This window comes from Mustelus asterias, chromosome 22 (assembly GCF_964213995.1).
Source record: "Mustelus asterias chromosome 22, sMusAst1.hap1.1, whole genome shotgun sequence".
Classification (NCBI taxonomy): Eukaryota; Metazoa; Chordata; class Chondrichthyes; order Carcharhiniformes; family Triakidae; genus Mustelus; species Mustelus asterias.
The window spans coordinates 23,949,073-23,972,305 of record NC_135822.1 but is presented as its reverse complement, the minus strand read 5'-3'; the positions used below and the strand labels follow the sequence as shown (position 1 = coordinate 23,972,305).

The 23,233-nt window shown below is 42.8% G+C and overlaps 1 protein-coding gene across 2 annotated transcripts in view; it reads right to left on the bottom strand.

The window, feature by feature from the left end:
* Positions 1 to 23,233, bottom strand: part of capzb (capping actin protein of muscle Z-line subunit beta) — a 110,261-nt gene that overhangs the window by 29,329 nt on the left and 57,699 nt on the right. For both annotated transcript variants that reach the window (XM_078238935.1, XM_078238936.1), the window contains exon 4: positions 4,771 to 4,884. In XM_078238935.1, the coding sequence (XP_078095061.1) occupies positions 4,771 to 4,884 (114 nt within the window). The remainder of the gene's footprint in view (positions 1 to 4,770; positions 4,885 to 23,233) is intronic.

The window sequence follows — 23,233 nt, the reverse complement described above, 5'->3', positions numbered from 1 at the left end:
CTTTGCTCTTGGATAGGGATCGGTCTCACAGATCATTCCAAACATTTGGAAGAAGTGCTCAATGGATCGAGCCATTCCATTCCATTATATGCATCCTATCGGGCTGATTAGATTTGTACTTAAGTAGATGCTTTAAGGAGGGTCCTATGAATATCCCACCACCAAAGGTTGAGGCATACTAGCTTTTAGTTTCCATTTTTCTAGGAGATTTTTAAAGACATTTAGAAATATATCTTGGTGATCATGCAACCAGAAGGCTGTCATAGAATCACTACAGTGCAGAAAGAGGCCATTTGGCCCATAGAGTCTGCACCGAGCACAATCCCACCCAGGCCCTATTCCCGTAACCCTGCTAATCCCCTGACACTCGGGGACAATTTAGCATGGCCAATTAACCTAACCCACACATCTTTGGGCTGTGGGAGGAAACCGGATCACCCGGAGGAAACCCACGCAGACACGGTGAGAATGTGCAAACTCCACACAGACAGTGACCCGAGGCCCGAATCGAACCCGGGTCCCTGGCGCTGTGAGGCAGCAGTGCTAACCACTGTGCCACCCAATCAGAGGCTACCCGGGGGTATGAACCTAATCAGAGGACTGACTACTTTTCAAGGGTCAATTTAATGTTGAGTTAGTGCAGTACAAACATCTGTGCTAGTTTGACATTTTGAAGAGAACAGAAAAGTTTGTAATTAGTATGAGCACCGAGCATACTATTTGTACTGAGTACATTGCATTTCCCTGCCTAACGTTACACAAATGTATGTTACTTTGTATACAGATTTGCAGACAGATTGAGCACATATTCTGCACCACGTGTAGGAAAGATGTGGTATATTCCAGTAAGTGGCTGGGGTTCATGGTTCAAAAAACACACTAGTTCTAGTTTATAGGAAATGTAAACTCTGTCAGCGGGAGTACACTAATCCAAAAGAGATCATCCATTGTAAAATGCAAAAAATTAACACATTATTGGGAATATTCACAGTTCTAACTTGAATTATGCACAATTACTGATAAGTAATGCGTTTTGGATAGATGAGATTACTACAAAGCATCCAATATAATAGACCATTAAATGAGAAGCGATGGCAATTTCAGAATGTTAAACTAATGTGCATCAAAATGATGGTGGAAGTGGACAGCAGGTTCTGAATAACAATGGGGACCAACAATAGCAACAGATCAATGTGGCTCTTGCAAAAGTTAAATTAAATTAAACAAAACAAATGGCAAGAGTGATTTAAAAAAAAATTAATTTGTGAATTTCTTAACATGAACACAGAAATGCATGGCTTCTGCCTTTGCACAGAAAAAACCGAGCTAGTTCTTGAAAAGAAGTTACTGGTACTTCTATATCTCATAATACAGAACAAGACTGCGCTGAGTAGCCACGGAAAACAGGGCTCTGCTGAGCAATGTGAAAGTCTGGAACTGATCAGCTCAATCTATAAAAGAGGTTAAAAAACTTAGCATCACCCATGGGCCACTGATAAACACAATGCATTTCAAATGCTTTGACTCTAAGGTAGTGTTTTTCAAACTGTTTCCCCCCAGGACCCACTTTTGCCAACTGGCCAAGCTTCAGGACTCATGCCGTGTTCACTCATTCACCAGCATTTCCCTGCAGATAATACACACGGGCTTTGCATCCTGATTTGCACTGGCACAGTTGACAAAACCATACGTCAAGAAATCATCTTTTTACTGCTTTGTTCCCAATTTTAGTTTCTTCTTCATAGGTTGTTCACTGGAGGCCCCGGTACCCTGTGCAGAGCTAACAGTAGCACAGCTATGTTCTGCTGTATACTCTCCAGAGCAGCTCTCTCTAGCAGATTCTGATGAGAGATCCCAACCAGTAGGGACATTGCCTATTAATGTCTCTGGCCATCGCTTGTAACAAAGCAATCCATGTCCACAGTCCTCTTGCTTGCAAGTAAAAGAACCTCACCCCAAAGTGAATTTGCACCAAAAGCACATTTGTACAGGGAGCTTGGTGCAAGCGTACTTGCCAGGCACTCTGACCTGGTCACTGTTGCCTCTTATGGTTGGAGACTACTGTTCCAAGGGAATATAAATTGAGGCAGAGGGATTTGGCTGCATTTAGAGTAGTCTACAGTTCTTGGAACCTAAGTCGGGTGATCTTTGGGTCGCGACCCCCACTTTGAAAAAGCCTGTCTGAAAGTCATCTGTTCGGGACAATGGAATGCACCTTAACATATCTGGCCAAAGGGTTCTTTGCAATGAACCATGCGTTTGGGGTGAAAATGCACTATATACACACATACAGATACACATAGATGCATGGGAACACAACTAACTCCAAGTTCACCTCCATGCCACACACTATCATGACTTGGTTACACATTAGTACCCTTTATTGATGCTTGGTCAAAATCCTGGAACTCCCAACCAAAAGCACTGTGGGAGCACCCTCACCACACAGACTACAGTGTTTCAAGGAGGCAGCTCACAACCAACTTCTCAAGGGCAACTAGAGGTGGGCAATGAATTTTGGCCTCACCAGCAATGCCCACATCCCAAGAAGAGACTTAAAAATACAAAGATACATACATATGTCTCTCTTATACACACCAACATTACTGCATATCAGCTAGAAAATATTGGCATTTTCATACGTGACGACTGGTGTGGTCTGGTTGATGATACTTCAGCATGAGTCCATTCCAAAATTAATGAACTAATTAGCCTGCTGTTAAGTAATTAAGTGTTTTTTTTATAATGTTTCATTTTATGCCATTGCTTGGTGAATAAGCCATGGAATTAATGCAGCATCACAGAGATGAAAAAGTCTGTTATGCATTAAACTCTAGGCAGAATACTGGCAGGATACAGCACATCTTAAATGTATAATATTCTATAATATAATGGTGGTGCTTTGTCAAATGCCAGATTTTGCAGAAATCCTCTCCCAAAAAAAATTAGCTCAAATATAAAAAAATCTACCCGAGGCAGAGCAATTTTCAGTTTTTATAGACAAGTCATGTTCCTTGTAAAATATGCAAACTTTATCTTAGACGACACAAAGTCTGTTCTTACTTACTTTGCAACCCCTTTTGCTGACAAATCAGTTTAGGTTTGAATCAAATACCCATGGGTAGCAATCTACACTTCAATTGCTGGTTTGGTTTGAAGATAGTTTGCTAGCAACTGGACATTGAGTGACTGCAGAAAACATTGCGTGTGTTAGCTTGACTCACTGCGTAGTGCACACAGCTGAATATGGAGGTTGCACATTCGTGCCCCCACGCCAGGACATGAGCACATTACTCTCCAGCATTAAGAGAACGTTGTATTGTCCAGAGGTGGTGATTTTTGGATGAGATTTTAAATCAAAGGACCCCGTCTTTCACAAGTGGGGCTATTTGCTGATAATTCAGTGCTCAGCTCCAGTTACAACTCTTCTGATAACGTGGTGGTACATGAAAGCCTACAGCAGAATCTTGACAGATTGCAGTGATGGGTTAACATTTTTACCATAAATACCAGCCTTCAATGAGAAATGGTCCCATCAGCAACCCTAAGGCAGCATAATCACAAAATCCCCCACCATCAACATCATGGGAGTTATTACTTACCAGAAATTTCTCTGGACCAGCCACATCAACATATTGGTTACAAGAGCAGGATAGAGGCTAGGTACTTTCATTGAATGGCTGATCCTTCAAAGGACATCTACCATTCACAAATCTCAGGTCAGGAGTAATTGGGATATTCATCAGTTAGCTGCAAGAATGCACCCACAACAACATCCAAGAAGCTTGACACTACCCAAGACAAAGTAGTCTACGGCAACAGCCCCTGTCCCAATGAACTGCATATCTTAACCACCAGTGCACTGTGGTTTAGAATACACTACCCAATGGATACAATGCAGAAAGTCATCAGTCTTCCTTCAAGGCCATTTCAGAGTCCTTTAGTTTCTCTCACCAAGAAAAAAAAGTAGCAATGTTACAGAAATGCTATCATCTCCGACTTAAGTTGTATCCCATCTCTAGTTGGAAGTATACCATTAGCTCTTCATTGTCACTGGATCAAAATTCTGCAATCCTCTACCTAGCAATATTATGGGAGTCCTAGCACCACAAGGATTGCAGTGGTTCAAGGGGCGAAAGTGGTCTATAGTCTGGGAACAAATAAAGAAAACACGATTTCAACTTTCATTGCAAAACAAATGAAGGAGGATGAGATTAACCCAATTCCCAGCAGATGAGTGAAACAATAAACAAACCATATTTTCATGTTCCTTGCTTCACTGCTGAGATCATAATTGGCATCCTTCTATTCCAGCCTAGTCAGTCATCTGAAGTAACATTTGGACAGTTTCTAACATTATACATATGGTTTGCAAAAACAGGAAGGCAAGATCGCTGTTCAACTTGCATCAAGAACTCACTTGAACCATATGGGGACACAACTTGTCAGAGGTGCATGCAACTTGGCATTTCACTGTAGAATTTAGTGGGAGTTCCAGACACCATTAAAAAAGATTCCATCATTAGGCAGTGACTATCTGAAGTCAGCCTAATTCCAGGTAATCATTTTAAGGTAACATCACTGATTATTATGCACTAATCTGAAGATAAATTCAACATTAAATAGGTAGGCCAAATCTCATCCAAGGTGAGATATTAAAGCACCATGAGATTTTAAACGAAGATTGCAATGGACAAAATGTAACTGGTTACATTCAGATTAAAAGTAATGCAGAAAACATTATATAACCTAACTAGGTATCTGACTTACAGGTCTCGATACTGATCAAATGCTTTGTTGGCTTCAACTTCCAGTTTCCGCAAGCGAGCTGATGGCATAGCACCATCTTCCAGATGGGGATCATATTTATTACTCCAGGGCGACCTAAGAAAGAAAGAGGCACAGCCATCAGAAACAGGGGGCATTACAAAGGCTCTTGTGAACTATCCACCAAATCCACCAATACACAGTTGTTTGCTTGTATAAAACAAGTTTTAGAGCAGGCTGTTTAGTTTCATAGCTATCTGCTGGGAGAAATGGGGACGGGTGGAGGTTTGACTAAGAATTGCATTGGGACACCTCTGAAAGATGATCGGTGTCACCTGTAAGCGCAAGCACAACTCTCCAATGCCTACCCCAGGAGTGGCATGATCAGAATCAAACCTCGACAAGTGCTTTTGCACAATAATTTGTAACGAGGACCAGTTTCCTCCTCGCGTTAATAGAAATACCTTGAGATTGACCCAATGATTCACCCGAACCAACACTTCCTGATTGGGAATCTGAAGTGACAGATTACCAGCAGACTGCTTGATGATTGAAACAAATCGAAATTTCACACTTTAGGAGAGTTTGTTTTTGTTTTATAAAAAAGTTCACACATGCACTTTACAGGAAAGGATTTTACTCCTTCCTCATTTATTGAGCAATGTTCCTCTAATTTGGCTTTCTCGGATGCGTACGCGATAGAAATACAATTCCCTTTCTTGTTAGGTTATGTTTATCTCAGGTATTCAGAATGGATCAAAGGGGTTCCCTGAAAATTAAAATGATTGCACAGAAACAGCTCACCTTATTCAGCACAAACGGATTATTCGACCTATGGATTTATTATTTACAAACCCCCCATTGCCAAGTTTTTAAAAAAAATTATTTCAAAGGGATATGGACATCGCTAGCTGGGCCAGCATTTTTATTGTTTTCCCTAGTTGACCTTGAGGGTGGTGGTGAGCTGCCTTCTTGAACTGCGATGTGGAGGTGCCGGGGTGAGCACAGTAAGAAGTCTCACAACACCAGGTTAAAGTCCAACAGGTTTATCTTGAACTGCTGCACCATGTGGTGTAAGTACACCCACAATGCTGTTAGGGAGGGAGTTCCAGGATTTTGACCCAGTGACAGTGAAGGAATAGTAATATAATTCCAAGTTAGGATGGTTAGTGGCTTGACGAGGAACTTGCAGGTGATGGCATTTCCATGGATCTGCTGCCCTTGTCCTTCTAAGTGATAAAGGTAAGGTAAAGTCTCTCAGTTCCAGATGACCATAGGCTGCTCTCCCCTTTGAGGGGGAGAGTTGAATGGTGGCAATTTTAACCTGAGGATCACCACACCTCAGGTGAGGGAGTAAGGTTGAGATGGCAGGCCTTCATGAATAACCATGGCCGGTACAGGAATTGAACCTGTGCTTTTGGTGCCACACCATCACAGATCAGCCGTCCAACCAACTAATACAAACCATTATGCCATTGGGTAATAATAGTATAAGAATTCTGTTAGAGTGACTTACCTAAATAAATTGTTTGAACCTCCAAGGGGAAAATATCCTTATACCCAACAATTGACCAATGCTTGGTCGCTATTCAAGCTGTTTGGAGATGTATAGAGCTGAGAGAGTAGTAATTTGCAGTTGGCACAATCTTTCCAAGAATCTGCCACAAGGTCATGGCAAATTGATTATTTTTTAATGTCTAATGCCTTATGTTTTGAAACATAAGCAATTCAGAGGCAAAATCACAATGAGGATTTTAAGCAAATACAGCCAAGCAAAAATCATCCGAAAATGAATGTTTTATGCGTGTGATGTTCTGATTATATAGTATCCCACCTATGGTTTTACTTCTGTTTATAACTTCATTTGGCCCATACGAGTAATCTGGTATTGTGAATATTTTCAGGTTTCTGACAGAAGACACTGTTTTACGATGATTGGAGTTATAAATTACTTCTTACAATAAGCCTTGCAAATGGTTTCAAGGTCTTATTTTTGCACCTTCTGTTATAATTTTACACTGTACACGACCTACAATTAGTTTATTAAGAGTCTTCATTTTAGCAATTTGAATCATGCCCCTTAGCCTTTTTTCTTGAATTTAATTACCATTGGTCCTCAAACTAGCTTGAAAATCAAGTAAAAAATCAGCTTTGTTGCAGTACTCCAAATGGTTCTAATGCCTTCCCTTAAGCCTGGCTTGACAACACACCATGCATGGGTGGTTCTACTTAATAAATACTGGCATCATTTTCTTGGACTTAAATATTCCACAGACCTGGTTGCACGTCCCAACATTTTATTATTTGCCTTTCCAACTACTGTCGTACTTCTTAAAGATACATCTGACCTTTAGTGGCTCGTGTCTTTCAACCTGGAAACTTCAGATGTGAAGGTGGTTTCATTTTTGAGAAAGAGACGTATATATAGGCATTAGTACTAACAGGATGAAGATGTATCACTGTACAACGTAGCAAAATATAAAGTTACAACACTAATATTTCCCCCACCAAAATTCTGTGACAGCAAATCTTCAATTTACAGATAATACTTAATTATTCATTTAAAACATTTACGATGAGACTTTATTTCTTAAGAATTATTGTCAACCAATTTAAAAACACAAATGATTAAAAAGTTGTGTTGTTAAAACAACAGGCAGATTTCATCCCTATTTACGTGGCATAAAGCTTGTTTATTTATATAGTCATACAATAAAGAAGAGAAAGAACACAAAATATTAAACACAGATGTTACCAACTGCAGTGACTGAAAGGTTTGCACAGCAAGCAAAAGCACACAAACATAAGTTGGGAATTCTGGTAAACTTAACACATTAGATTCCACGGTAACAGGAATACTGTTGGCTATCTATAAAGTGAAGAAACCAGAGCTGTTTCAGGAACCAAGACTGCATTGAAAGATCACCATTTAAGGTATTTTAAATATTGAAATTTGTTTGAAAAGCAGAACTGGGCAAATTCAGTCCTTCAAGCCTGCTTTGCCATTTAATCAGATCATTGCTGATCTCTCCCTGGTCTCAAATCCACCTCTCCACCTGCTCCCCAATACCCCTGTTTTATTAGAAATATATCTATCTCCCTCTTGAAACCATTCAACGATTTAGACTCGACCGCGCTATGGGGCAGCGAGTTCCACAAATTCACCACCCTCTGCGAGTAGTAGTTCCTCCTCATCTCAGTTTTAAATCTACCGCCTCGCAAGCTATACCTGTGACCTCTTGTTCTAACTTGCCCCATAAGAGGAAACATTTAGTCTACATTTACTATGATTTTATATACCTCAATCAGATCCCTTCTCATCCTTCTAAACTCCAGCGAATATAAGCCCAAACTGTTTAATCTCTCCTCATACGTCAACCCCTTCATCCCCGGAATCAACCTGGTGAACCTCCTCGGAACTGCCTCCAATGCCGCAACATCCTTCCTCAAATCAGGAGACCAAAACTGGACATGAACACAGGGTGTAGGCTGACAGTAAGGTAGACACCTGTCATATGCTCTGAAACTGGAGATTTCCTTGCCAAATCAGTTTGCTTTTGATTTATCCATCACCAGGTTCCTCAATTGTGTTTCCAAACAGTCCCATCCGTGTTCAGGTTTGCAACATACTGCATAAATGCATGAATGTGCTGGAAATTTTCTCCCGCTGGCTGCCAATGTTTTAAACTGAACTAATGCAAACTTACTCTCAAGCAAGTCAGGATCCATTTGACCAATCAGAAATAAGATGTCAACAAGTTTAAAGATGCTCAACTTCAGGCTCTTTTCTCATGGGAGCACAACCTTGAAATAGATTTGCTGTCCATAGGATGGCAGGTGAATCCAAGTTACCTATTTAAGGTGAACCTTAAAGCCCTGTGTCACTGTTTGAGCAGCAGTGAGAGTTCTCAGTAAATCCTGGGCAACATTCCTCTCAAAACATTAACTGGTCATTCATCTCATCACTATTAGTGGACTGCTGCTATTTATCTACAGTCAATGCATTTCAAAATAATTCATGGTTTATGAAATGCTTGGAGAAGTTTTTGAAAGGCGCTAACCGCAAGCTTTAGATTTCTCTAGTGTCGAGCATGGCTAGTTAGTGTTACTCAGAGAACAAATCTGGTCTCTGACCACAAAGTTTTGAAACGGTCATTATTAATTTTGAATTCTTACATTTCAGTGGCAGAGTGGTTAGTTAGCACTGCAGCCTCGCAGCGCCAGGGCCCGGGTTCAAATCCGGCCTTGGATGACTCTGTGGAGTTTTCACGTCCTCCTCATGTCTGGATGCTCCGGATTCCTCCCACAGTCCGAAGATGTGCAGGTTAAGTGGATTGGCCATGGTAAGTTACCCTTAGTATCCCAAGATGCTATTTAATAAAAGCAATTCCAATATGGCGCCAGAATGTGGCAACTTCTTGCGAGCTGTGCCCAGCATACCTAAAACTTCATTCTAACTCTTTTAAACTCTCTAACAATGCTTTAATTCAGACTTTTGAATGGACCTGCCTCGCATTAGGTTGATCTTTCCCTACACCCTAGCTATGACTGTAACACTACATTCTTCACTCTCTCCTTTCCTTCTCTATGAACAGTATGCTTTGTTTGTATAGCGCACAAGGAGCAATACTTTTGACTGCATACTAATACATGTCTCAATAATAAATCAAATCAAAGATGTGTAGTTTAGGGAGAAAAGAGTAAATATATGGAGTTATGGGAAAGGGCCTAGGTGGGATGCTCCTTTGGTGAGTTGGTGCAGACTCGATGGGCCGAATGGCCTCCTTCTGCACTGTAGGGATTCTACGATTTCTTTCCCAACATCCATTGCATAGATATTGTAAAGAAATGGCTGACATTATATTGGTACAAATATTTAAACTGCCAAGAGGAAAATTTTTTTTTTGAGGGTGGGGGCACGCTTTTTTCTTTAAACCATCAAGACACGTTCAATAAGTAAATATTCTATGTGGTGACAAATGTGGGGTGTTGATTTCTTGGGAAGTACACTTTCAAAAGCACCTTAAAGATATTTCCATTAAGTTTTACTGAAAGTGAAGCTCTAAGAGCTAGATTTGGCCGGACAGAGGGGAGCAGGGGCGACAGAATCTAGGCTCAGATTCACACCGAGCAGGTGATTACGGAACAACACTGCTACAAGAGTAGAACATAAAACCAGCTGCCCTCTCCCTGGAGAGTGCTCTGTGGTACAGTTGACATAAAAGATTTTAAAACTGAAATAAAATTGCTTTCAAATAAATCCAAGTTTTACATTTTTCTAATTTCCAAACAAATACACACTTTTCCTTTGAAAATTGTGATTCCGACTGAAGCCATTTGGTAAACATTAGTGCTTCCATATACCACAAATTGCAGCGAGCATTAAAATTTATAGACACTAAATTCTGGCAAATGTTCTTTTAGATTAAGAGCATACAATCTTCAAACTGCCAGCATATTATGTAGGCATATGGTGCACATCTTAATTTGCAAACTATATCAAGAGCTGTAATTGCCATGGTAACAACAAATGCCAAGCATTCCGCATTTAATAATTAGAATTAGATCAGCTCTAGAGAAAGAGCTACATTAGAGTCAGGTCACAAATAATGCCTATTTGCCTCTTTCTCAACACAACTCCATTCAAAACAGAACTTACAAATGCAAATCAGATTGTGTGCAGGTTTCAACTCTAAGGATATGGAAAATTGAGGGGGAGTTCTTTATATTCAGTATCCTTCCACGTTTCTCTATGCAGGAAAAATACATTTCTGACTGACCAAATTCTGCTTTCCTCCCCCAGAATACTGTGGCTTGGACCATACGGCTTTCCGTTGTGCAAACAGACATTTAAAAAAGGGTATTTAATTGGCAATGCAGAGACCCCAATATTTCAGGCCTCCATCACTCCAGGGATGCTGCCAACAGGGAAGAGATGCCTGCCTCCTGGAATGTGTCCATACATTTTAACAGGAAATACAACTTTCAGTCCAGCCTGAGCTGATCTGGAGCCATTCAACCTCAAAAAAAAACCCTCCACAAACATTTTATATATAGAGAACTGGTAAGGGATTAAAAACTAGGTTAACAAGTTAAAGAGCATTTTATATGCGCAGCAGAAGGCCACATGGCCCTAGTCACTGTGACTATAAGGAAAATGTATTATTTTCAGAGAATGTTTTTTGTTGAAACTAACGATTTCAAACTGTGTAACTGGCACCAGTGTCCCCATAAGGATTTCATTTGAGAGAGATTCAGGGAAGAAAGCCTGTGTAAAACTTCATAAAACACAAGCAATCTAAAACCCAAAGTAATATTTTTTCAGAGTTTAGATATTGTGTCAGATGGTACATCAGTATTGAAAATAATTAATAGAATTTAAGGAAAGATTGCTTCAATATTCAAAGATGTCCCTTTCACCAAGGAATATTTGGGAATGCAGTGATTGTGTGTGAAGAGTGAAATATCCATTGCTTCCTAAAAAAAAAATGGGATTAATTCCAGAGTTCCTGATTTAATCATTTTGTGGCACATTACGGGACAATCCATTTCAATTCAAAAATCGATAATTTTATTAAAGGTAAAAAGAAATGAAGGCCAAAATTAAAATTAACATTTTCAAAAGCCATTACAACTAGCGCAAGCTTTTAAAGAAGTGAAATATACAAGATACTTAAAATTCCCAGTTTCATCCACACATCATAAAGCTCACCAGGCTATCAGAAAACTAAAAGCAGTATACGCCTGTTCCATTAAATGTGTAAATTAAACCACCTGTTACTTGAGTTTTAAGTGGAAGCAGCAAGAATCTTGTGCGTGATTGATTTTTACCATTGCCAACGGGACCAGGATCCTTCAATCAGAAAAACAATGAAGGCATTTTTTTTTAAACCCAAGTGTTAAGCCTTCCTTCCTGTGACAAAGAATCGTGCCATCTGCTGGATCAAAGATACGGAATTGCAAGCCTGATCATGTATAATCAAAGACAAAAATGTCGCTGTCAAGTGGATCTTCAAGAGTGTGTTACCCACAAACTTCATGGAATACCAGAAATTTAAAACTAATGTGCCGAGGGAGTAAGAAACACAAGAACACAAATCGGGCAGCACAGTGGTTAGCATTGCTGCCTCACAGTACCAGGGACCCAGGTTCGATTCCTGGCTTGGGTCACTGTCTGTGTGGAGTTTGCACGTTTTCACTGTGCCTGCGTGGGTTTCCTCCAGGTTCTCCAGCTTCCTCCCACAGTCCAAAGATGTGCGGGTTAGGTTGATTGGCCATGATAAATTGCCCCTTGTGTCAGGGGGTGAGTAGGGTAAATAAATAGGGGGGGTTATGGGGATAGAGCCCAGGTGGGATTGTGGTCAGTGCAGACTCGATGGGTCAAATGGCCTCCTTCTGCACTGTCGGGATTCTATGTTCTAGGAGTCAACAAAATGGTCCATCAAGTCTGCTCTACCATTCAATATTATGGTTGATCTTTAGCTTCAATGTCACTTTTCCACTCTCTCCTATATCCCCGCAAGACCAAAAATCCATCCACTTCCACCTTAATATTCAATGATGGAGCATCCACAGACCTTTGGGGTAGAGAACAGCGGCACGGTGGCCCAGTGGTTAGCACTGCTGCCTCACAGTGCCAGGGACCCGGGTTCAATTCCCAGCTTGGGCCACTGTCTATGTGGAGTTTGCACGCTCTCCCCGTGTCTGCGTGGGTTTCCTCCGGGTGCTCCGGTTTCCTCCCACAGTCTGAAAGACGTGCTGGTTAGGTGCATTGGCCATGCTAAATTCTCCCTCAGTGTACCCGAACAGGTGCTGGAGTGTGGCGACTAGGGGAATTTCACAGTAACGTCATTGCAGTGTTAATGTAAGCCTTACGTGTGACTAATAAACAAAACTTTAAACTTTAGAATTCCAACAGTTCACAATCCCACTGTGAAATGGAAATGGGGCAAATTGTGAATCTTGTAAAGGAGCCTTTAAGAAGAGCGAATGCGATACGACGGAATGTTTCATCAAGTTTTGAGAGTTATGTAGTTGAATCTGAAATTAGGGTCTTAAATAATCAAAGGAAACTACGAAGGTGAGGGGAAATTTGACTGTGATAGATTAGGAATGGCTAGCATTTAAAGAATACATGGTTTACAACAGCAAATATATACATTCCTTGAAGGCACAAAAACCCAACAGGAAAGTGACTCAACCATGGCTAATAAGAGAAGTTAAAAGATTTTCTTAGATCAAAGAACAGGCTTATAAAGTTGTCCAAAAAAAAAAGTAAGCCTGAGGATTGCAAGCTTTTTAGAATTCAGCAAAAGAGGACCAAGAAACTGAAAGAAATATATAGAATAAAATAAACTAACGAGAAAGAAAAACTGTAAAAGCCTCAATAGGTATGTACAAAGGAAAAGACTAGCAAAGCCAAATGTGGGCCCACAACAGGCAGAGACAGGAGAATTTATAATGAGGAATATGGAAATAGCAGAGAAGCTAAACAAATATTTTGTGTCTGACTTCATGGAGGAAGATGCCAAAAAAATCTCCAGAAATAAGAACAAATGAGCTAGTGGGAAAAAGGAACTGAAAGAAATTAGTAAAAAAATGTAGTGCTGGAGAAATTAATGGGACTGAAAAAGTTGATAAATTTCCTTGACCTGATGATCTACATCCCAGAGTGTTGAAAGAGGTGGCGGTAGAAATAACGGATGCATTGGGGGTCCTTTTCCAAAATTCTATAGATGCTGGATAGTTCCTGCAGATCAAAAGGTTTTAACTCAGCCCCTCATCATAGGACAATCCTCTCATCCCAAGAACCAATCTAGTGAACTTCACTGCACAGCCACCAATGCAGGCATATCCTTCCTTAAAATGGAGACCAAAACTGCACACAGCACTCCAGATCTCACCAAAATCCTGTACAACTGCAAGAAGACTTCCTTATTGTTGAATTGCAATGCTTTCACGATAAAGGCCAAACATGCCATTTGTCTAATTTCTTGCGATACCTACATGGTAACTATAATGACTTCAATCAGGCCAATCGATAATATTATTTAAAGGTAAAAAGAAATGAAAGCCAAAATTAAAATTAACATTTGCAATAGCCAATATAAGTAATTAAGCAATAGACTTTTAATTCACAGTCATTATAGAATATAGCTGATCAACGCCATTGCAGTTTAAAATAGAGGATGGAATTTTAGTTTTAAAATGAAGAGTTGGGCAGTCTGCATCTTGGGTGCCGCCTTTCCTGAACCGATGCTTGGGTATGGTTTAAGTCAGTCACTTGTGAATAGTATTAGTTCAGCTTAACCATAGCTGGAGGCTGGGTGACTGATGTAGGCAGTGTAGTGGGCGTCGGCATAAACAATGTGAGCGATACTAATTCTGAGTGGAGAAAAAACAAACTATCCCCAGAGTTAATAGCCAAGCCTCAAATGGATTATGTGTAGAGTATAATTTGATACGAGTTATTGGCTGTGGCTTACTTTGACAAGCATTATTGCAGCCTGTAATATTCCAGTCAGTTCAGCCATAGGTTGACTTATTGGAGTATGAACTCCCTGATTAAGAATCCAATTGATGGGCCAATCAGGGAGTCTTTGCCTTGATCCTCTGAACATCAACATTTACAAATTTCACACATTTTCAGGAAAATTCTACTTTTCTATCCTTACTACTCAATTGAATAACCTCACACTTCTCTACATTATACTCCATCTGCCACTCTGTTTTTCACTCAATCTAGGTTTTTTTTGCACCTTTGGCCTCATAGCTTGTGTGTGAATCATTTATGTAGATTGCGAATACCTGAGGCCCCTACACTGATCTTTGTGGCACTCCACTAGTTAGCTTGCCAACGTGAAGGGTTCCATTAATCCATAACCTTTGCTGCCTATCGGTTAACTAATCCTCTACCATGCTAATGTATTATCCTCAACTCCACGAGTCTTTGCCTGGTGTATTAACTATTTGTGTGGCATCTTATTGAATGCCTTTTGTACTACACCTACAGGGGTGGCATGGTGGTTATACTGCTGCCCGCTTCTCTTGGCCTGACTGGTGGGCCACCCTTCTTGCCTCCAGTTACTTGATCTGTGACATGACCACCTCTCTAAATGTGCTCTCCATATAACCTTCAGGCTCCCGGATGTGCCACAATGTCTCCAGCTGACGCCCGAGCTCCAAAACACAGAGCTCACGTTTCTGCAGTTGGGAGCACTTCGTGCACATGTAGTCATCTCGGACGCTGGTTATGGTGCATTACTTCCCACATATGACAGGCCACTCATTCCACCCCGCTGAGCTCACCTGCCAAGTCTTAAACATAATGGTATTTAGTCTAATATGTTTCTCCTCATACCTTAACTTAGTCTCCTTGTTGAATTCTAATTTGAAATACTCATCCTTGCATCACTTATTATAATTACTTTTCACTTTATTACGCTGGTCCTGATTTTTACTTATCCCTGGTACTTCTCAGTTAACTTTTTTCAACTAGAACTGACTGCAAGGACACCACTCCCAGACTGCTTCACAACGAGGACACCACTCCCAGACTGCTTCACAACGAGGACACCATTCCCAGACTGCTTCACTGCGAGGACACCATTCCCAGACTGCTTCACTGTAATGCTGACAGCGAGGACACCACTCCCAGACTGCTTCACTGTAAACGCTGACAGCGAGGACACCATTCCCAGACTGCTTCACTGTAAACGCTGACAGCGAGGACACCACTCCCAGACTGCTTCACTGTAAACGCTGACAGCGAGGACACCACTCCCAGACTGCTTCACTGTAAACGCTGACAGCGAGGACACCATTCCCAGACTGCTTCACTGTAAACGCTGACAGCGAGGACACCACTCCCAGGCTGCTTCACTGTAAACGCTGACAGCGAGGACACCACTCCCAGACTGCTTCACTGTAAACGCTGACAGCGAGGACACCACTCCCAGACTGCTTCACTGTAAACGCTGACAGCGAGGACACCATTCCCAGACTGCTTCACTGTAAACGCTGACAGCGAGGACACCATTCCCAGACTGCTTCACTGTAAACGCTGACAGCGAGGACACCACTCCCAGACTGCTTCACTGTAAACGCTGACAGCGAGGACACCACTCCCAGACTGCTTCACTGTAAACGCTGACAGCGAGGACACCACTCCCAGACTGCTTCACTGTAAACGCTGACAGCGAGGACACCATTCCCAGACTGCTTCACTGTAAACGCTGACAGCGAGGACACCATTCCCAGACTGCTTCACTGTAAACGCTGACAGCGAGGACACCACTCCCAGACTGCTTCACTGTAAACGCTGACAGCGAGGACACCATTCCCAGACTGCTTCACTGTAAACACTGACAGCGAGGACACCATTCCCAGACTGCTTCACTGTAAACGCCCACAGCGAGGACACCACTCCCAGACTGCTTCACTGTAAACGCTGACAGCGAGGACACCATTCCCAGACTGATTCACTGCGGCGCTGACTGCGAGGACACCACTCCCAGACTGCTTCACAACGAGGACACCATTCCCAGACTGCTTCACAACGAGGACACCACTCCAAGACTGCTTCACTGTAATGCTGACAGCGAGGACACCACTCCCAGACTGCTTCACTGTAAACGCTGACAGCGAGGACACCACTCCCAGACTGATTCACTGCGGCGCTGACTGCGAGGACACCACTCCCAGACTGCTTCACAACGAGGACACCATTCCCAGACTGCTTCACTGTAATGCTGACAGCGAGGACACCACTCCCAGACTGCTTCACAACGAGGACACCACTCCCAGACTGCTTCACTGTAACGCTGGCTGCAAGGCCACAGTTCCCAGCCCTGCCATGTCTGTCTAACCTTATTTATTTGATTAGTTAATTATTACATTCACTCACTAAAGTAATGTCAATACTTTGGACTGAATGATATCCCTGTATCCAGGGCAATCCATTGATGATCAAAGTTTTTTGGTGAGACATGAGACTGTCCATAGAGGCAAGGGAAACATCCGAAATAACTTGCTGATGAATTTGTATTTGAAATTAATTCATGGGACATGGGCATTGCTGGCTAGGTCAGCAATTGAGCCAAATTTCCATCAAGGTTGTGGTGGTGAACTGCCTTCTTGAACTGCTGTAGTCAATGTGGTGTAGATACACTCATCGTACTGTTAGGAAGCGAGTTCCAGGATTTTGAGCCAGTGACAGTGAAGGAACGGCAATCTCATTCCAAGTTAGGATGGTGCGTGGTTTGGGGGAGGAAACTTGCAGGTGATGGTTTCCCCGTGGATCTGCTGCCCTTGTCCTTCTAGGTGGCAACGGTCGCATGTTTAGAAGGTGCTGTCCAAAGAGCCCTGGTGGGTATTTAGAAGCAGCCTCCAACAACCACAACTGGCTTCCTGTGTGCTAGGTATGACTCCAATCAGCGGGGAGTTTTCCCACCCCGATTCCCAATGACACCAGTTTTGCTCAGGCTCCTTGATGCCCTGCTCGGTCAAATGCAGCCTTCATGTCAAGAGCGGGCAGTCACTCTCACCCCACCTCTGGAGTTCAGCTCTTTTGTCCATGCTTCTAATAAGGGTGTAGTGAGGTCAGGAGCCGAATAGTCTGGTGGAACCCAAACTTATGCAAGTACATGACAAGTTGCAAATCTCATCATGTGTCAGCCTGGTGGAAAATAACCCCTTCCCCAGACACTGAATTTGTATGTTTTTTGCCTGGATGGGCAACATGTCTTAACTCGGTATCAGTCTTAGCTGAGTGGCAGCACTCTTACTTCATTCTCTTAAACCTGCATGCAAAGCATCACAGTGTAATCAGCAACAAGTAACTCTAACATCCTTCTTAGGCAGTCCTTCAGAATCGAGGATGACTTGCTCCCACTCTGGTTCCATGGGTTGTGGGATAGCTGTTAATTCCAATGCACGATCTGCATATTTTACTGCATGCAGGACAGGTGGTGATCGGAGGGTTGGCTGGATGAGTTGTTGGGAAGTTTGTAAATCATCTCCGGTGACTCAATTCAACCTCAGTATGTGCCTGACTGTGTTTGGTACCTTGCTGGATGAAGCTTTTCCATTTGGGTTGGCTACAAGTCAAGGGCTCATGATTCCTTGGTGGGAATGTTTGACCATGTCAGGGTTTGTGGACATCCCTAAAGCGTTTCAGTTGTCTTCCTGGAAATCTAAAGTTAAAGCTTATTAGTCACAAGTAAGGCTGACATTAACACTGCAATAAAGTTACTGTGAAATTCCCCTAGTTGTCACACACCGGCGCCTGTTCGGATCAATGCACATAACCAGCACGTCTTTCAGAATGTGGGAGGAAACCGGAGCACCCGGAGGAAACCCATGCAGACACGGGGAGAATGTGCAAACTCCACACAGACAGTAACTCAAGCCAGGAATCGAACCCGGTTCCCTGGCGCTGTGAGGCAGCAGTGCTAACTATTGTGCCACTGTGCCGCCCATCTGTGTCTTAAGCTTGGAGTAATATGCAGCCAGTGTAATAGTTTAAGCCGAGTCTCCTTTGTTCTATTACAAACAAAGATTTTATTGGCACATTCCCAAATATTACCCCATGTCTCATCAATATTCACTGCTGGGTCTTTTTCCCCAAGACTGCAGAGTATTCAATGTATTCTCATAGAATCTCGAGCATAAAGCATCATAAAATCTGCCGATTAATTGCTCAGGCACCACAGACAACAGTATTTTTTCCACTGGGGAAATCTTAGTATGAAGAAGAAGAGCTGACTTATTAAGGATAAAGTCCCCGAGTTGCAAATATCTATAGGAGTATTATTTCAGGATATTAAACTGCTGGGATGGCTGCACAAAAGGTAACGGTAAGGCACCATCAAACATGTCACCCAACCTATAGAGACTTCTAATCTCTCCAGATATTGAAACCATGGCCCATGAGGCCTGTCAGGAAATCCGTGTTCCCCGGAATAGGAGAAAGAGCTGAAGATATGTTCCCTCTAGCTGTGGACCGCCCTCCATGCTTTCATAATATTAATAATAAAAGGGTCACACTTAACCGAGACAGCTTTGGGATCTCTAAACAAGAGAGACTGCAAGGAATCTAAAGACTGGCTAGCTTCAATATCAAGCCATACGGAGGAGGGGTTCCCGCAGTATTAAGTACTCTCCTAACATTATGACAACTTTCGGCCCTTTATAAACCCCATCTGGTCCTCCTGGATAATCATCGGGGGGTGGGATTCTCTCCAGGCGCATTGCCAGGACCTTAGACAACAACTTCAAATCAATATTCAAATGAGAGGTGGGCCTTTAAGAAGTACACTGCTCAGGATTCTTGCCTGATTTCAGGACTAAGGGAATATTTGCTTCACAAAGCGACTGCAGCAGCAGACCTGCTTTAAAGGATCCATTAGCAAGTCTTTCAATTCCTTGTAAAATTCACACTCAAAACCCTCAGGCCGCTGAGCCTTACGGGATTGAAGCTTCCACGGGGTGGAAGCCACTTCCTCTTTCGAAATCGGCGCACTCAGCGTTGAACTCAAGTCCCCCGACAGAGCGGGGAGCTTAAAGGAAGAGAAATAATGCTCCACAAGTGCTAGAGCATCATCAGCTTGATATGTTTTACATAGGTCAGCATAAAAACCCTTAAAAGCCCCATTGATATCCACCACCCTCGTCCTCCTATTACCCTTAGAGTCGAGCGCTGAGGGAGTTGCCCTGGAGTCAGCTTTTTTCCTCATAAGGCAGGCCAGATATCTACTCTGGTTATTCCTAAATTCATACAATTTCTGTTTGATAAACCTTAAACTCCTCTCAGCACGCTGAGTTAACAAGGAGTCTAGCGCTGCCTGGATTACACTAATTTCCTTCAACATCGCGTGATGATGATTGATGCCATACTCCCTCTCCAGCTCGATCAGCCGGATTTCCAACTGGCACTGCTGCTCTAACGTTTTACGCTTCTTGTTGGCCGTGTATGAAAGGGCCAAACCTTTAGTGGAAGCCTTTCAGGTTTCCTAAAGGATCGGAGGACTTCCTTCCGAAAGAGAGAATTAACCAGGTCAAATGGGATGAAGGAGTACAACATTAAGGGAAAGACTCTTAGTACTGTAGAGGATCAGAAGGACCTTGGGGTCCGGGTCCAAAATCGGCCCCGCAGGTGGAGGAGGAGGTTAAGAAGGCGTATCGTGTGCTGGCCTTTATCAATCAAGGGATTGAGTTTAGGAGTCCGGGGATAATGATGCAGCTTTATAAGACCCTCGTCACACCCCACTTGGAGTACTGTGCTCAGTTCTGGTCGCCTCATTACAGGAAGGATGTGGAAAAGATTGAAAGGGTGCAGAGGAGATTTACAAGGACGTTGCCTGGATTGAGTGGCATGCCTTATGAGGATAGGCTGAGGGAGCTCGGTCTTTTCTCCTTGGAGAGACGTAGGATGAGAGGAGACCTGATAGAGGTATATAAGATGTTGAGAGGCATAGATCGGGTGGACTCTCAGAGGCTTTTTCCCAGGGTGGAAATGGCTGCTACGAGAGGACACAGGTTTAAGGTGCTGGGGGGTAGGTACAGGGGAAATGTTAGGGGGAAGTTTTTCACACAGAGGGTGGTGGGCAAGTGGAATCGGCTGCCATCAGTGGTGGTGGAGGCAAACTCAATAGGGTCTTTTAAGAGACTCCTGGATGAGTACATGGGACTTAATAGGATGGAGGGTTATAGGTAGGCCGAAAAGGTAGGGATATGTTCTGCACAACTTGTGGGGCCGAAGGGCCTGTTTTGTGCTGTAGTTTTTCTATGTTTCTAACCACGTAAAAAGGATCAAATTCAATCTTAAAGAAGGAGATAAAATTGTGGTCCCTAAGCAGAAAGGTCAGCTTTGAGTTTCTAAGTGTCCAGATCACCAACAACCTGTCCTAGCCCCTCCACACTGATGCTATGGTTAAGAAAGCCCACCAACGCTTCTACTTTCTCAGGAAGCTAAGGAAACTCAGCTACCCCAATTTTTACAGATGCACCATAGAAAGCATCATTTCCGGTTGTATCACGGCTTGGTATGGCTCCTGTTCTGACTAAGACCGCAAGAAACTACAAAGGGTTGCGAATGTTGCCCAGTCCATCACACAAACCAGCCTCCCATCCATTGACTCCATCTACACTTTCTGCTGCGTCAGAAAAGCAACCAGCATAATCAAGGACTTCAACCACCCCGGACATACTCTCTTCCACCTTCTTCCATCTGGAAAATGATACAAAAGAGATCACGTACCAAACAACTCAAGAACGGCTTCTTCCTTGCTGCCATCAGACTTTTGAATGGACCTACCATTTATTAAGCTGATCTTTCTCTACACCCTAGCTGTGACTGCAACACTATATTCTGCATCCTCTGCACTCTATGAGCAGTGTGTTTTGTCTATATAGCACACGAGAACAACACTTTGCACTGCATCCCAATACATGTGACAATAATAAATCAAATCTCCAGGACCTAGACTGAGAGTGGGTCCCATTGAGTAAAAATTCTAAGAACGCAGGAGCGTGTTGTGTTCAAAGATTCCAAAGCTGTGCGGGTTAGGTTAATTGGCCATGCTAAATTGCCCCTTAGTCTCAAGGGGCAGGATAAATACGTGAGGCTATGGGGATAGGGCCTGGGTGGAATTGTTATCAGTACAGACTCAGTCATAGAGGTTTACAGCATGGAAACAGGCCCTTCGGCCCAACTTGTCCATGCCGCCCCTTTTTAAAATAAAAACCAATTGCCCGCATTTGGCCCATATCCCTCTATATCCATCGTACCCATGTAACTATCTAAATGCTTTTTAAAAGATAAAATTGTACCCGCCTCTACTACACCTTGTCCAAATGGCCCCCTGCAGCATAGGGATTCTATGATTACAATACTACCTATAGTACAGGAGGTCACTGAGTGCAGGGTTGCTTCTGGCATAAAGTTTATTTATTAGTCACAGTAAGGCTTACTTTAACACTGCAATGAAGTTACTGTGAAAATCCCCTAAAGGTAGTCAATCCTGGTATGACCTCGATGAGGAGCAGAGACAAAAGTGAACTCTTTATCCTTAGTAGCTCTCCACACATCTAAGTACCTGACCTCTTCAAAGACTGAAGCCAAAGCCCTTGCTTGTTGAGTGGGGGCATTCCTTGTTATAGGGAGTTTGTCCATCAACAGGTTAAGATGGCAAATGAAATGAAATGAAGGGAGTTAATTGAAGCCAGTTCAGCAAAGTCAGTGTAGAATTTAGTGACAAAAATCAGGGAAATAATTTGCAAGACATTTATTAACAAGACATTTCCCCATACACCAGCCCCATGACTATCACATATAGAACATAGAACAGTACAGCATAGAACAGGCCCTTCGGCCCACAATGTTGTGCCGAGCTTTATCTGAAACCAAGATCAAGCTATCCCACTCCCGATCATCCTGGTGTGCTCCATGTGCCTATCCAATAACCACTTAAATGTTCCTAAAGTGTCTGACTCCACTATCACTGCAGGCAGTCCATTCCACACCCCAACCACTCTCTGCGTAAAGAACCTACCTCTGATATCCTTCCTATATCTCCCACCACGAACCCTATAGTTTTGCCCCCTTGTAATAGCTCCATCCACCCGAGGAAATAGTCTTTGAACGTTCACTCTATCTATCCCCTTCATCATTTTATAAACCTCTATTAAGTCTCCCCTCAGCCTCCTCCGCTCCAGAGAGAACAGCCCTAGCTCCCTCAACCTTTCCTCATAAGACCTACCCTCCAAACCAGGCAGCATCCTGGTAAATCTCCTCTGCACTCTTTCCAGCACTTCCACATCCTTCTTATAGTGAGGTGACCAGAACTGCACACAATATTCCAAATGTGGTCTCACCAAGGTCCTGTACAGTTGCAGCATAACCTCACGGCTCTTAAACTCCAACCCCCTGTTAATAAAAGCTAACACACTATAGGCCTTCTTCACAGCTCTATCCACTTGAGTGGCAACCTTTAGAGATCTGTGGATATGGACCCCAAGATCTCTCTGTTCCTCCACAGTCTTCAGAACCCTACCTTTGACCCTGTAATCCACATTTAAATTAGTCCTACCAAAATGAATCACCTCACATTTATCAGGGTTAAACTCCATTTGCCATTTTTCAGCCCAGCTTTGCATCCTATCTATGTCTCTTTGCAGCCTACAACAGCCCTCCACCTCATCCACTACTCCTCCAATCTTGGTGTCATCAGCAAATTTACTGATCCACCCTTCAGCCCCCTCCTCTAAGTCATTAATAAAAATCACAAAGAGCAGAGGACCAAGCACTGATCCCTGTGGCACTCCGCTAGTAACCTGCCTCCAATCTGAAAATTTTCCATCCACTACTACCCTCTGTCTTCGATCAGACAGCCAGCTACCTATCCAATCAGCCAACTTTCCCTCTATCCCACACCTCCTCACTTTCATCATAAGCCGACCATGGGGG